Below are 17,214 nucleotides of genomic sequence, written 5' to 3' on the forward strand. Positions count from 1 at the left end.
CTTTCACTTTTTATTTTTATATAATATGTAAAATATTTGTTATGTTTTATCTTTTTTTTTTTGCACCTTTTAAAAAAAAATTAAAAATATTTATTTGATTTATTTTTCTTGAATGAAGCAACTTTCGCAAACCCAATTTTCCCCTGGAATAAAAAATGTGCCAAAAATAAATCATAAATATCAAAAATACAAAATAAATAAGAATTGAGAAACTTAATGATAAGTTCTAGCCCTTATCTGGCTCAGGGTTTACTATGTTAAAGTTTTTTTTTAACACGTCACGCTGTTTAAATCCGGGTTTATACACAAGTCATAAAGTACTGGGACTGCTTTACGTTTTCTGTCTGCTCATATTAATGTCTTGTTGATACTTTCGCCCACAGCTGGTAGCTGCCAGGACAGAAACCATGTACTGAGATATGTGCATTTATAAAAAGAGAGGGGAGCATGTATTAATGTCCTGAGAGTTCCTACTGAATCATAAAGTTTCCACTCTCTCTGGCTCTTAAGTGACTTCAGCTGATAAACTGTGTGTTTCCCCAATGAACTTTACTAGATTTCAAAGAAAGACTTTCATAATCTAGTTGTAAATCTGAAAGACTCATTGAAGTGGATACATATTTCTTTTAGAGCGCCCTTTCTCACATCCGCGCAGTACAACAGTCATAGCTAGTTTCAGAATGACGCATTTGTCCTTTTAACGCTAAGTGCCAACATTGTGTAAGTATCATACTGTATTGTGCCCATGTATGTGCACATGGTAGTGTTGATGTTAAAATGAGATATGTTCAGGCAGTCAAAAAGACTGCCTGAACATATCTCATTTTAACATATTGCTAGCTTGAGCACCAGTAACCAAAAAAAACCTGGTCTAAAGCCAAGGGCGCCATATTTTCCTGCTATTTGAAGGGAACATTAACCAGATTAGGATGGGTTTATAATGCACATACACTCTTGCTACCAAAAAGTCTGCTTTAATCCATATTTGTTAGCATTTAGCCTTTGCACTTAACACTTTTTATGCTGCAAATGTCAAATGTGGAATACAAATAACGCAATTTAGGAACCACAAAAGCATAATGACAGAGGGAAAACATGAAATGATATGAATATATCAATATTTTCCTCCACCATATTATGAAATGAAAAAGCAAACTCATTACGACAAAAAATACGATATATTTGTTTATTATAAACCAATAAATGTACTTCCATGGCTTCCACATGAACTCTTTTGACACAACATTAAGGGGGCTTTAATATGAACTCCATTTAACATCACACACAATTCCATTTGCTTAATATGCAAACTAGAAACTATTTACACAAATTCATAAACGTCCAAAAATGGTTTTATCCTCTTTTAAAGAAAGAAAAGAATAGGCACAATAGCTGCGCATCACACCATTTTTTCTTCAAATGTCTAACCGAAAAGTGAAATAATTTCAAATGTATTTAGAGTTAGGGTTATGGGTTACTCAAGGTAACAGGGTTGTTGTGGGGTGAGTGAGTGTTTGGATCCAGACTTCACAGTTGGATTTAGACAAACAAACCCTGGCTCCCTGTTATCCCCCCCCCTCTCAGTGTATTGTGGGAAAACATCTAACACAGGGCTTCTGTTTGGCTCTGATAGTCCGCACAGAAATGATTTGGCGGGGATGAAAAGAGTACTGGATCGCTGCCGTCTGTAGTCTTTTGGTAATAAAGAAGTGGATAAACTGTGAACTGCAGGTGGTAAGCATCATGGGCCAATTAAAGAGGCCACATTCTGCTCATTTTCAGGTTCATATTTGTATTTAGTGCCTCTTCTGGGACATGTCTCCATGCTTTCATGTTCAAAAAGAGAAAGAAAATTCCATCTGGAGGGAACAAAGGGATCCTTTGCAGACCATTTACATGCACAGAAATCCATATGACACACTATAAAGGGAAAATCCCACAAAGCATAATAGGGCCTATTTAACAATGTCTTTTGTAAGATAAAAGAACAAGGCGTATTAATGATTAGGTAATGTTCAAAGCATTGAATGAAATATGTAAATGTGAAGAAACTTTATTAATTGTATAGTGATATTTTTAATAGTAGAAGTAAAGTTAAAAAAAAGTACAATATTACAGTAGAAAGTACAATATTTGCTTCCAAAATGTAGTATGGAAACAATATATAAAAATCGTACTTAAGTTTTATTAGGCTACTTGACTTAATATAGTCTACTTGCCCAAATAAAAAAGCCAAATAAGAAAAAAAAAAATACCATCTCTTCTCTATTCGTGCAGGATGTAGGCTTACAAGATACATGTAATTATTTCAGGGACAAAAAGGATAACAAACAAATAGCAACTATAAGTATTTTCCAAATATCTGTCGTTGTATCATAACAATCAAAATTCCATCGTAAACGAGAACAAATATGGTGGGGGGGGGATTCCGGAAGTGAAGGTAAATTAAGGTTTTATTTTGAAATACAGCACCGGAAGTCTCTGTGCTCATCGTTGGAGACTTGTCTGCAGGTCACTGATCTCTCTCTGCACGTTAACTCAGTGGAGGGAAACAGTGGGGATACACACCATCACTGGATTCTCATGCATTTTCATCCGTTTTTTCTGCACTTTCATGGAATTAAAACAGTATTCAGACCCTGTTGTCGGGATGGAGAAGTCTAAAGTGGATTTTAAATGAAGTCCGGACTCCTGGTTTTATTTATTACCTGCGTGAGGACCTGTGAGAGGATTCAACCTGAGGAGGAAACATGAAAAGTTTGCTTTTTCTCACCTTGTGTTTCTCCACCTTTCTGCTCATGGTGAGTCTTTTATCTACTTACTTACAGGGATGTTTTAATGCAAACGATTTCATATCAAACACAAATTATGCTGACTATTAATTTGTGGTTTCTAGCATTAAAATGTAAATCACAAATACTAATTTCAATTGCACACCTGGATGACAAAAATGAAAGATACATGTCGAGATTTGACATTGTTATTGTCATTACTAATGGTGAAATATCACATTTATATTGCTCATAACATTATATTATTACCTTATATGGACATGTGTGTGGAGTTGTCCTACTTTAGGGTCGTTTATTTTCTGATGTCTTAGTGTAAGCTTGATTTAATGATTATGTCATGTGAAAAAAAAAATCCCCAAATCTTATTGCATTTGAAGTCCTATAAGATAGGTTTGTGATTTGGTTTTTATTATGTATTTATTTATTTGTTTTTAGACCAGACAACAAATCCTAACTTGTCAGCTTTGCCTTTTTTTATTATCTTTCAGACCACACCTGAATTCTCAATGTCACTTTGGCTTTTTATTTATATTTTAGAATTACAATATATATATTTTGTACTATTATCTGACATTTTAAAGACGTAACTATGAATCATTAATTTTTTTTAAATCATAAACTCCAGCCTTAGTCAAAAGATAACCAATTTACTGTCATACAAAACCCACCATATATTTACATTTGAGAAAATGCAATGGCCTACATCATAATGAAAAGTGTTAGCAATTATTTATTCTGTGGATTAATCAATGATGGACTGGTTGTTTCATCTCTAATCAGTTGAAGTGTGAAGTTTGATTATGATTGTTAATACTGCAAGTGCAATCATTCACAGACTTCCGGCTTTTTATAGGAAATCCTAGAATCTATATGTTAAAAATGGAAATTACCAAGTACATTTCTTGATAGCTAGTTCGTTCTATATCTCTCTAGGTAAAATGTCATTTGTTTTGCATCAATCTTGATACAGGGTACTTATTATATGTTATAGTTTGGATTCCTAAAGCTTTTAGTCTACCATCCCATCATTCAAGGGTGGTTCTCACTATAAGTAGCCTAATGTTTTCTTTTTGGACGGACACTATAATTTACGTTTTTTTACTATGTTCAATCTGAATTTACTTAAAAATTAAAAAATTCTATATTGATTCTGACTTTTCTACATCCAACTCACAGGTTTATCATTGCTTTGAGAAAAAAGATTATTAATGTACCCCTTTTAGAAGTGAAGATAATATAGTCATTTGTTCTGGGAATGTAATTTTCGAGCCTGAGACTTGAAAACTGAGACTTGAAAAACAGGCTCAGGGCTCAACTGGTTAAGTGAATAGACATAGACATAGACAACATTTTCCCTATTCCAGCTTCGAAAAATGTGAGGTTGTGTTGCCTCTTTCCCTCCTATTAGATCATAAACTAAATATATTTGTGATTTGAAATGACGGAAAGCAAACTGTACACTTCTTCTTGGGCTCTGAAAACCACTTTTTACCAACATATTATAGAACATACTGATGAAATATACACTCCAGAATAATTAGCAGATGAATCCGTAATGAAATTGTTTGTTTCTGTAGGGATTAAACATCAGGGCAGTTGATGTTGTCCTAAAACATTTCTTGTGTCAGTAATGAAGATAATTAGTGGGAATAATCTCGCTGCCGTCTGTTAATGTTTAGCCGTCTTCAGGCTGTTATCCCAGTGCTGATCCTCCTCGGGATAAACACTGCCCTCTTCCCAGAATCCTCCTCTGACTGAAAGCAGACCGGGCTGTCAAAATGTTCACATCACCCAAAACAAATGTGAGGGTTTAAGGATCTCACTGATGCCACCTAATGTACTGTACACTCAAAAACCTTTTACAAAAACCCTCAACGCTCTTTCCCGCTTTTATACTCGAGGATGAATTTTGTGTGTCCGACATGATTTACTTAAAGGACACCTATCATGCTATATCTAAATGATATATTGTAGGGCCATACCTATATAAGGTATATTTATACGTTTCTGTTTTCAAAATACCAAACAGATCATGCATTTTAGCCATGCCTCATTTCGCTCTATGTGCTGTTTGCTGTCTACGGGTCTGATTCTGTGAGACCATGCCCCCCTGCAGGAGAGGGGAGCCGTGCTCTGATCAAGTCAAGAGGGTGAAAAAAAAAGATCTCCGTCCTCCGTGTTTTATTATATTATTATAGGCCTATAGAGTCGTTATTCATTTGTTTTAAAGCTCAATAAATAACAAAGAAGACCTTTGACCGGCACTTTTCTAATTTTGTCCGGAAGATTTAAACTTTAACGGACATCTTGACCGGCGAAAGAAACTGAAACTGAAACTCTGCCGCATGGTCCCCTCGTTCCTTGGAAGAGGCGGAGAGGTGGGTGTTTGTCATCTGCTGGTGGACTAACCGGAGAGAATTACAGTGCTTGCCTCGACGGGGAGGGATTGCATTGAATTAAAGCAGCGGGAGCAAACGCTTGCCTCGGGGAGGGAGAAAAAGAGCCACAGCGGAGAATAAACAGAAGGGTAACCATGGTAACTATGGGCGGGAAGTCTTCTTCGCTGCTTTTGTGGCAGACTACAGCGCCACTTACAGGCCTGGCATATGTACTACAGCGTCTCCAGCGCTTTCGAGCGGCAATGGCCGGCCGTGGCCCAACCCCACATTCCCCTGATAGGTGGAGAGTTGGCCCAATAGCCGTAGCGCCACTTTACTGACGTCAGTAAAGTGTTCAAATCTGGATCAGTTTTTACCAGATCCGTTGCAGCCCCTTTTTTAGAGATTTGGGTATGGAGGAAAATAGAGAGGGTTGTGTTTTCTGACACTTGGTGAGTTCCCTGGAACACCGGGGACACATATTCATGTATAAAAGACGTACAAAAGTGCATTTTGCATGATAGGTCCCCTTTAATTTGAAGAAGAAATTAGGTACTGTTAAGAACAGAGATTACATTACATTTAGCTGATGCTTTTACTCAAAGCAACTTGCGATAAGTGCAATAAACAATAAATATAGAAACTCAGAGAAATGCAAATGTATTCGCTTGAAATAAACCAAACCATTGTTAGTGCTGGGGAATTAGTTTCTAATGGGCTAAATTCTCTAAGTGCTATTTTTTATTTTTTATTTCATACAACTGATGTCAACCAAAGAACACATAAAAACCTTTTTCTGAGCACAGATTGTACCAAACTCCTACTCTATACTCTACTAAACTCTTCTTTAAAGAGTCCTCTCCTGCTGATGTTCAGGTGTATATCAGTATGTAGTGTCTCTACTTTAAAGAGTCCTCTCCTGCTGATGTTCAGGTGTATATCAGTATGTAGCGTCTCTACTTTAAAGAGTCCTCTCCTACTGATGTTCAGGTGTATATCAGCATTTAGTGTCTCTACTTTAAAGAGTCCTCTCCTGCTGATGTCCAGGTGTATATCCGTATGTAGTGACTCTACTTTAAAGAGTCCTCTCCTGCTGATGTTCAGGTGTATATCAGTATGTAGTGTCTCTACTTTAAAGAGTCCTCTCCTGCTGATGTTCAGGTGTATATCAGTATGTAGTGTCTCTACTTTAAAGAGTCCTCTCCTGCTGATGTTCAGGTGTGTATCAGTATGTAGTGTCTCTGCTTTAAAGAGTCCTCTCCTGCTGATGTTCCGGTGTATATCAGTATTTAGTGTCTCTACTTTAAAGAGTCCTCTCCTGCTGATGTTCAGGTGTATATCAGTATGTAGTGTCTCTACTTTAAAGAGTCCTCTCCTGCTGATGTTCAGGTGTGTATCAGTATGTAGTGTCTCTGCTTTAAAGAGTCCTCTCCTGCTGATGTTCAGGTGTATATCAGTATGTAGTGTCTCTACTTTAAAGAGTCCTCTCCTGCTGATGTTCAGGTGTATATCAGTATGTAGTGTCTCTACTTTAAAGAGTCCTCTCCTGCTGATGTTCAGGTGTAAATCAGTATGTAGTGTCTCTACTTTAAAGAGTCCTCGCACAGATATGTTTCAGGTTTGGGATTTTTTAAATGTATTTCATTTAGACCAAACAAGCATTCTTAATATGACAGCCTGTGTTTTTTTTGTTATTATTATTATTATATGTCTTTTAGTCTTGTCTGACATTTGTAACTACATATCATCAATGAAGATAATCATCAACTTCAGCTTAGTCTAAATATATTTGATTCACTACCACATGAAAGCACAACATGTTCCCCTGTGAGCATCGAAAATATTTCAGTATGATTGTTTAGAAACAATTGTTTAATTGATTAAGTGTTTAGTGTTTTCCGACTAATTCTTTTAATTGATTCATCAATCCTGGACTAATTGTTCAGCTCTAATCAGTTGAAGTCTAATTGAAGTCTGATTATTGTTATTTTTGGAGGTGTAATCAGTCTCAGATCTGTGGCTATTTGTACATAACTCTACTATAGCTGCAAAAATATGGATAAATCAATTGGATATTTAACCAGCAGCTATTTTATGTCTGATTCGTTGTATTTAACCAATTATTTCCAATTGGAAAGCCAAATATTCCCCCAGTTCCAGCTTCTCAAATCCGAGGTTTTGCTGCTTTTTTCATTCCTATGTCATAATAGACTTAATATTGTTGGGCTTTAGGCAGAACATCTTCCTTGGGCTCTGAAAAACGTTATTGCCCGGGTAGTGAGCATGAGCAGAATAGGAGTAATCCCAGGACAGAAAACCATCATTATAAACGGATTTAAACATATATAAAGAAGCAACTCAAATAGCCCCGCACTAACTAAAGAAAATCCATGTAAGAAGACATCAAAGCCCATTGGAATTAGAGACTTAATGAGAAAAGAAACCAAAGAAACTCACGGGCCTACGCTCTATCTCTCAATGGAAATAAAGGAAAGTTACTCGTTAGTTTACCCTGTGTCTAATTCCTTTCAAAGCCTGCGCTCTCATATCAAAGATAGATGCAATACATCGACCTCAGTAATTGCACATGGGATAAAATGACCTTTTTCTTTACCAGTGGTATTATGTACTGTTGCCCTGAGGGGAGCAAACCAAACTGAGCTATATCATTAATGATTTACAGGGTTTCTATTTATTACAGTCAAGTGCCCATAGCAGACAGAGATATTGAACACAAGGATGCTCTCTATCTGGCTGACATTCACTTTTATAAAACATCAAGACTTACTGCAAGCCCCCTTCAGACTTGTTATTGGAAACACTCTGACTATCATACTTACATTAATAGTTTCAATGTGAATACTTCCTTTAGTACACTGCTATATCGTACCAAGTGAATACACAACACACAACACAAACTAAATGGCATATAGATAGATAGATAGATAGATAGATAGATAGATAGATAGTACTTTATTGATCCCAAATTGGGAAATTGTTGTTGTTACAGCAGCATAAAAGGCATTTTACAATAAAACAAAACTACAAAATATACAAGAATAGAAAGAAAAATAAAATAAAATATAAAATATAAAATATACATGTCGAAATAGAAAATATATATGCAGATATTATATATATATATATATATATATACAAATATATATATATATTCAAAATATATGGAATATGGAGTATAAATATTGAACAGATTATAGAGTAAAATGTACAACGTGGTTTTATTCCAAGAGAAACTATGGAGCAGAGAGTTCTCTTCCAGCCAGAGGTGAGTTATTGCAGTGGGCAGGAATGTTTTCCAGTATCTGTCCTTGTGACAGGGGAGCTGCAGCAGTCTGTTGGAGAAGGAGCTGCAGCAGTCTGTTGGAGAAGGAGCTGCAGCAGTCTGTTGGAGAAGGAGCTGCAGCAGTCTGTTGGAGAAGGAGCTGCAGCAGTCTGTAGGAGAAGGAGCTGCAGCAGTCTGTTGGAGAAGGAGCTGCAGCAGTCTGTTGGAGAAGGAGCTGCAGCAGTCTGTTGGAGAAGGAGCTGCAGCAGTCTGTTGGAGAAGGAGCTGCAGCAGTCTGTTGGAGAAGGAGCTCCACTGACTGTCCAGCTGCAGGTGGAGAGGATGGGTGGGGTTATCCATGATGGACAACAGCCTGTTCAGTGTCCTCCTCTCCACCACAGCTTCAAAGGGGTCCAGCTTGATGCCGATGACTGACCCAGCTTTCCTGATCAGTTTATTGATCCTGCTGGTGTCACCGGTTCTGATGCTGCCCCCCCCAGCAGACCGCAGCAAAGAAGAGTGCACTAGCCACCACAGACTGATAGAAGATCTCCAGCATCTTGCTGCATACGTTGAAGGATCTCAGCTTCCTCATATAACAATTTACACACTTATGCAGTTGCGTAAAATGTGTCCGTGTAGTAGTGTCTCAAACGGCCGCATATAAAATCAACCACGGTGTGTTTTTGACTCTAGTATAGTGGTATGTTACCTAAATAGTGAACAAAATCCACAGGTGTAACTTGTCTTTGAATACTGTTGTGTTCACCGGAGGAACCTTAACTGCTAATCTTCTAATTACATTAACGTTGCCTGTTGCCATTATTTTTATTATTACGTAGCAAAGATGGCGGTGTTTGAGTGTGAGAGGTGTCCAGCTTTCCAAACTTTGATGTTATGACTGCAGCATCCAAGAAATCATTTTTCCATATTTCGCATTATAATGCACAAACAGCAAATGTAAATACAGGAGTACACAAATAGAGACACAACGTTAGTCTTCATCTAGGTGACTTCACAGGTTTTTAAAAAGTGGTTAAAATGTCTGCAAATGAGGTAATTCAAAGTGTATTTAAAGTGTTTGCCCAGCGCTGATTTGCATCAAGTTGACCTTACACCACAGTTTAAGCTTTGAAACCTGAGAAAACATTATGAAAGACATTATTATTATTTTAAAGGACGTGTCATCAGCATATTTTAATTGCTTGACATTGCATTCATTCCATTGGAGTACAAATAATATATATGAATTGAACCTTTGGAAAAGAAACTAAAGGAAAACAAACTTTTATTGAAAATGAGCTTTGATTGTTTTGGAAAATAATGGATTTGGATGCTTGAAATAAATGGCAAACCAATGTGTGTGTTGGGTGAAGATGTGCTCCTTACTGCCTGCAGTTGTCGTCCTTTAGTTCGCTGATTGGACCAGATTTCCAGCTGTCAGCTCAGTCCGTTCTAATTGGTTGTCTTTGTAGTCTAAATCCTTGTAACAAGCGTGTGAGATTGAGTCTAGTTTCTTTCTGAGAGGCATGATTAAAACGGCACACAGCGCTGTAATGAGGGGGAACGGTCAGATTTGACACCTCTCCAGCCAGTGATGAACATGTTTTGATGGAAAGGTCAAAACATTCTCATGAGAGAGGAAGAGGTCTGTCTCTGGGTGGTCGGAAACATACAATTTGTGTCATCGCTCAAGAATTCACATGACAAAATGTCTAATAGACAAAAATGATGAAGTGATGACATTTTATATCCAGAAGGTCAAAGATAAACATTCACTCTGACATTTAAATGCTCTGCTGAAACACTTTTCTGACCGCAATTCAACCCCATCACAGCTGGAGTGATTGTGACATCCTTAACATTTGACAGGATATTGAATTGGTGTCTCTTATCTTGGATCCCCACCATGACACAAATAGAAAATGTTCGTGAAGCATCCACGTTTTAGAATTTGTAGGTTTTTTGCAGCAACATCCATATTTGAAGCATTGCCTACTGTTACTACTGACTACAACTTTGCACCTTGTGACAAAGCTTTCTGCCCATTCTCTGTATTCCTCACTGTAAATGTTTCACTGGACTAGGGCTGCTCAATTAATCGTATTTTAATCGCAATTACGATTTTGGCTTGCAACGATTATGAAAACAACATAATCTAAATAAAACAATTTTTTTCAACAAACATTTTTTTTAATTGGTTTTTCAGTTGAATTATACTTAGGCCCCGCTCACACGAGGCCGTTTGCGTTTATGCACAGTATACGTATTCAAAAAAAGTCTTCCGTTCACATGCATTTGTTTCATTTAACGTGTCTGTTCAAACGAGGCCGCTGGAAACTCTGTAGTACATATGCTGGGACTGTAAGTGGCGCTGTACTTCCACACGAGACCGCTCGAAAGCTGTAGTACATATGGCGGGACTGTAAGTGGCGCTGTAACTTCCGCCACAAAATACACCAAAAGCAGCGAGTATAAGATCCCCCCCGGATGTGTGTGAGGCACAAACAAAACAAACAAACGAAGATGGCTGTTATTCGCGCAAGAAAGGAGCTATTTTCGTGGACCGACGACAATGTGGAACTTCTTTTAAATGCAACATTAGAATATAAGACGACAAAAATACAGGATAATGTAGACTGGGAGTCCTGCAAGCCTAAATATACGGAGATAGGCGACTTATTTCAGGCGCAATATCCGAGGACCACGACTGAGAAAGATTTCCCTCACGAGAAGAACACAATTTCACAGGGCCAGCTTACAGCGAAGCTAAAACAATTTACAATTTAATGCAAGCACCTCCATATACTAACAACAGTGGATATGGACACTTCCAGGTGCCCTCATACCCACCCCGAAGGCCACACACGGCCACACCAAGATTAAACCCCTCTGTACCACACACGAACCCTGACACCCCACAGCAACAATCTCCTCCGTATTCATTCAGGCGGTCACTGGATGAGGAGGAGCAGTAAAGCAGTGAGCAAAGGAAGTCTGGACATTTTTTTATTTTTAACTCCACCAGACTTTGTACAAATGGAGAATCCCTTTTTTTTAAGCCTTTCTTTTTTTAGCTAGCAAAGGTGTTTTTTTTCCTTTTACTGTGTACACATTTATAAATAATGTTATTAATAAAAACTTTATTAAAATAAAAGAACAGTCTTGTCTTTCATGTAAGGGTCAATGTACTCCGCAAGCACTCTCCTCACTCTCTTTCCTTCTCCCTCATTACAGTCAGTGAGATATCTATATCAGTGTGTGGGAGGCTGTAAGTCCTTTTCACCTTGTAAACCTAATTTTGACTAAATACACCACATTTATGAAAAGTAACCCCCCCTAGTGTCAAATATCTGAACTGTGATATGTCACATTGGGCTTTAATGGTAAAGCCCAAACTATTGTTAGGCATATATTATAGGTCTCAGATATATAAAAAACATGTCTATGAAGTGTTTTGCTCAAAATACAAAAAACATTACCCATTATAGCCTCATTCCCTTCTATTTCATCTCTGGAATCAATATGATCAGTATTATGCATTTCACAAAGAAAGTTTGCATTATGATTTTTATGAATTGTATAAATTCAACTTTGATTCAACATTTGCTTATATTACTTTTACTGAAAACCCTCAAATATTTGTTAAAATACTATTTAGAGAAGGGAAGGTAACACAATCTTAACAGGTTAATATAATAGTTTTTTACTACAGTGTATGTACTATGTTTCGCTAGTGGCCAATACAGTCTGAAAATACCATATCAAAATGTACGGTTCTTTTACTATATGTGTAAATAAGATATGGTACAAAATATATATGGACAACCTGACTCGGTAGAATGGGCCATATAACTTCATTCATGAGGATGATGACATTTGTTGCACATTAAGTTCAAAGAAAGTCTGGAAGTGGTTGCAGCCAATTTTATTTTTAGTTTCACACTTTGGACATTGGAGAATCACATAGTTATTTGCTTAGTTTCACATATGTGACATGCATTAAAAAGTACTAAAAAAAGTTAGGATATAATACAAAAAATCCTGTAACAGTCCTCAGATTTAGCAGCCAGGTATATGAATATTGTACAGCAGCCTGTCGCTGAAGGAGCTGCACAGTGAGGACAGGGAATGTAACAAAGAATGTTTATCACATCTTAATAAACACCTTTAAAAAAATGTACAGTCTGTCTTTGATGTAGTTGACCTAAGGGTCAATGTACGCCGTAAGCACTCTCCTCACTCTCTTTCCCTCCCCCTCATTACAGTCAGTGAGATAGCCATTGCACTGTGTGGGAGGCTGTAGTCCTTTTCAGCTTGCATTGTTCCCAACACAGACTGATCATCCACAGCGTCCTTACTGGCCTCACACAAATTGTGGAGGACAAAGCAGGAATAAATCACATGGGGCAGGTCATCCATGTTTATGTCCATAGGCCTTCTAAGAGCAGCAAATCTGGCCTTGAGGCGACCAAAAGCACACTCAATGACCATACGTGCACTACACAAAGTTAGCCCAAAGTACTGTTCCTGAGCTGTGGAGCCACCGGATGCATATTCCTTCATCAGGTACGGCAGCAGCGGGTAGGCAGGATCACCAAGAAGATAAATTGGTATGGCCTCCTCTTCGTCCACAATCTGTTTTTTCAGGGCAGGGATCTTTCCAGTTTTTAAGTACATGTTTAGCTTGGAATTAGCAAAGACCCGTGCATCATGCACACTCCCAGGCCACTTTACCACGACATCCATGAATCGGTACCTGTAATCACAGACAGCCTGTACATTAAAGGAATATTTTCCTTTCCTGTTGATGTAACTAGTGGAGTCGTTAGATGGCTGCTTGATTTCGATGTGGGTTCCGTCCACTGCTCCTAAACATTGTGGCATGCGATGTGCACAATGGAACCCCTCAACCAGATCCGCGGTCTCGGGCTCAGTAAAAGGCAGCTTGATGTATTTTGGACCCAGGTGGATGGTGATCGCTCTGCATGTCTCCCTAATAATGAGGGACAAAGACGGGCGGGAAACTCCGAAGGCGTTAGCAGTCTTCCGTAGCCTTCCCTCGTCGCTCAGGTAATAAAGTACCGCAGCAACCCTTTTCAGTGTATCAATTGGCGCCCTCATGTTTGTTGTTTTCTTCTCGATATATGGGTGCAGTTCTTCAGTCAGGGCAACGACAGAGGCTTTGGACATGCGGAAGTTCTCCCTCCATTCATCGTCCACGACAACGCCATTGACAAAATTGTCCCACCAACTGCTAGTTCTGCCCGGTCTTACCCAAAACTTTCTCCTGGTCGCCCTTCTGGTTGTTCTCCGCGGTGGATTTAGCCACATGTCGTATATGTGGTTCTCCATGTCCACTAGTTGCTTGTGGTTTTCGTAGAAGCACCGTAGTTGTAGCACTAACATATGAATCATGGTCAGTAGCGTCTGGAGCACAACAGCAACCCTGTGATCCGCCATTGTTGTTGTTGTAGAAACAAATCAGCAATGAGGCGGGGGTGAGGGGGAGAGGTGGGAAGAGGTGAGGAGAGGCGGGGCTGTCGTTATTTTTTCAGGAAATATTCGTATAGAGGCGATCACACGGACTCGGTTGACCCCCCAGAGCGTTTCGTTTGCAAATCTATCCACCTTGGGACCCGTTATCGTTTGTGTGTTCAGTTTCTATCGGCCTCGTGTAAATAATAGGGCTATACGCACGCGAAACTATGCAGATACAAGCAGTTTTCTCCTCGTGTAAACGGCGCCTTAAAGTTCAGGGTAATCAACTGTTAAAAACATACTGTTCATATTTTTTTTCTCCAATAAATGGATGTTTTCAAAGTAAATGGATAATCGTTTTTAATAATCGTGATATCAATTATTGACCCAAATAATCGAGATTACACGCAGCCCTACACTGGACTCATATACTGTATGTTACTAAAGGAATTATAAAACAGCCCAAATCTTTTTATTTAAGACTGTATGTCAGAGGTCGATCTATTCGCCAAAAACTCATTGGTTTGAGTTGTTCAGTATTGAAGCCTTGGGTTTTGTTGAATATCGCCTTCTTGTTTTTTTGGAACAAGCACTATCAAGAAAGGGAGTAAAACCATAGCTGAACAAGACATTTTTATGCGAACAATATGTTAGAATTAACTTTATAGGAAGTGAGAACACACTCGAAAAATGTCCAATTTATAAGATAAACTCGACAGGGAAAATACTCTAATGGCCTATAAATCACAAGGAAGCCCCCGCCTTAAATCATTGTTTGTTGTATAATTGTGTTGTTGAGCCACGGTGCTTTTTAAAAACTCCCAAAATGGCTATAGACAAAAGTGATTGTAGCTCATTTTGTCAAGATAGAAATGTTATAAGTGGTGTAAATATGTATGTAAGATCATCTGGTAATCTACAAATACATGAGTAAGGATTTCAATGCAATCCCTAGTGTGTTCAGGATGACTTTAACAGTACTATTCAATTAATTAGTTACCTGTTGGTCCATTTGACTTAATGTCAACAGTTCCTTGTTCATTTGTAACAAGACAATGTTAACAAGAACCAGATTAGAACTAAAAGAACAACTTGGAATAACTTTCTCCAGGGTCTGGACTTAATTAACAACATGTGAAAGATAACTGAAACTATAGAAACGAGAATTATCCGTTAAGGTGTTTGTGTCATTGGGTTGTTTGTTACCTTTTGTCTAAACCCCAGAATCTGTTGTGGTATTGAATCATAAAGAGCGCCCACACGGAAAACTGGCAGGGCTGATAGAGATGAGAGCAGGTATTTCCACCTCCAGAGGGAATAACAAGAAGCTTTGGTTTACATAAAATCTACACACCTACACTATAATGCTGGCGGTGAAGTCAGGCAACAATTTTGTCAAACTAGAGGAATAGATGTTAGCGTTGTCGTTAAAATGCGGCTTCTTTGACAAGAAACGACAAAAAGGGAAAGAGATCTTAAGCACGAGTGAAATACTCCTGTAAGCTTACATTTATCAAAATAGATACATCATTTATGTAACCAACTTTTTTTTCGCTACTACTCTCCCCAATTTATAGGCTTTTAAATGATGATGTCTGCCCAAACACAACTGATGTCTAAACAGCAGTCTTACATCTTCTCTTGCTACAACAAATCTACATTTGTAGAATAGGATGGACAGTATTTCTTGTGGCAGCAGTTTGACACCACAACTACAAAGCACAAGGTTGTTACCAGATACATTGGTAGGTACATTTATTAATTGATGCTATTGTGAACACGGTCACATGACGTCACGTCACCACCGCTAAGCTAAAGGCGGCTAATGTTGGGCTATAAAGGAACTACAGCACGGTCACATGACTTCACGTCACCACCGCTAAGCTAAAGGCGGCTAATGTTGGGCTATAAAGGAACTACAGCACGGTCACATGACTTCACGTCACCACCGCTAAGCTAAAGGCGGCTAATGTTGGGCTATAAAGGAACTACAGCACGGTCACATGACTTTACGTCACCACCGCTAAGCTAAAGGTGGCTAATGTTGGGCGTGATGACGTTTAGTCGTCTCATTTAGTCTGTTAACTACAGACCTTATTTTAACAACCAAAAACACATTCAGAAAACCATTGACTTCAAGGTGAGGAAACTGGAAGTAACACATTTTTGGGGACTCATTCCTGCACCTTTCTATTCAGGTACCTTTATACGGAGCCCCCTAGGGTCAGTTGGTTCGGCAACACAGAAACCACAACAATGGAGCGGTTCATCAATTTTTACTTTGAGCTTGGCCTAAAATATAAAGATATAAACATCAGTGCTTGGCAATAGGCACAGGTTTATAATACATAATCTGAGCTGAGTTATTGACAGATTGGAATTTCGCGGATCAATAACTCATGAACATAACGTTGTAAAAATACAAACAACATGACTTTACAATCATAGCAAAGTAGACAACGAGCTACAGAGTCGTTTTTATCAGAACAGTTCGATACGCGCCGTCATCCGTCCCTAAGCACTCCTCTCTCCTCCAGCTGCAGATTGTGACCAATTCTTGATGTGTAGCTCGGATGACGGCGCGTATCGAACTGTTCTGATAAAAACGACTCTGTAGCTCGTTTTCTACCTTGCTATGATTGTAAAGTCATGTTGTTTGTATTTTTACAACGTTATGTTCATGAGTTATTGATCCGCGAAATTCCAATCTGTCAATAACTCAGCTCAGATTATGCTTTGCGACGTGCATGTCCCCACGCTCTGAGTATTCTCTTGAAGTGTCTTTCACTTATGTGAAACCTGTGCCTATTGCCAAGCACTGATGTTATATCTTTATATTTTAGGCCAAGCTCAAAGTAAAAATCGATGAACTGCTCCATTGTTGTGGTTTCTGTGTTGCTGAACTGACCCGGAAGTACATTGAGCGAAATGAAAAGTTGTGCGAGATCTCGCAAAGGGGTTGTGCGAGATCTCGCAAAGGGGTTTTGCGAGATCTGGCAAAACTTTTTTTTTTTTTTCTTCTCCATGTCCCCTAGGGGGCTCCGTACCTTTACAAGCTAATCCACACATGACTTAAATAAAATAATTGAATCAATTTAATCTCAGATATACTAAACCTAAACATCAATCTGTATAAAGCTACACAAAAATGTACTGTACTCTTCTTGTTTTCTCTTCCGAGCATTTTATTGAGAAAACATGACATTTTTCCGCACTGAGAATCCAACAACAGAAGTTTCCCATATATTTTGTATGTTAGTGAGAGAATGGATTTCTTTTT

At 38.4% G+C, this 17,214-nt stretch overlaps 1 protein-coding gene across 1 annotated transcript in view; it reads left to right on the plus strand.

Annotated features, from left to right (window-relative positions):
- The first annotated feature begins 2,730 nt into the window (after positions 1 to 2,730).
- The window catches only part of LOC117483780 (vasoactive intestinal polypeptide receptor 2-like), a 58,803-nt gene continuing 44,319 nt past the window's right edge, over positions 2,731 to 17,214 (plus strand). Inside the window, exon 1 of the mRNA XM_034132130.1 lies at positions 2,731 to 2,801. Within this exon, the coding sequence (XP_033988021.1) occupies positions 2,751 to 2,801 (51 nt within the window). The 5' untranslated portion in view covers positions 2,731 to 2,750. The remainder of the gene's footprint in view (positions 2,802 to 17,214) is intronic.

This window comes from Trematomus bernacchii, unplaced genomic scaffold, assembly GCF_902827165.1.
Source record: "Trematomus bernacchii unplaced genomic scaffold, fTreBer1.1, whole genome shotgun sequence".
Taxonomy (NCBI): domain Eukaryota; kingdom Metazoa; phylum Chordata; class Actinopteri; order Perciformes; family Nototheniidae; genus Trematomus; species Trematomus bernacchii.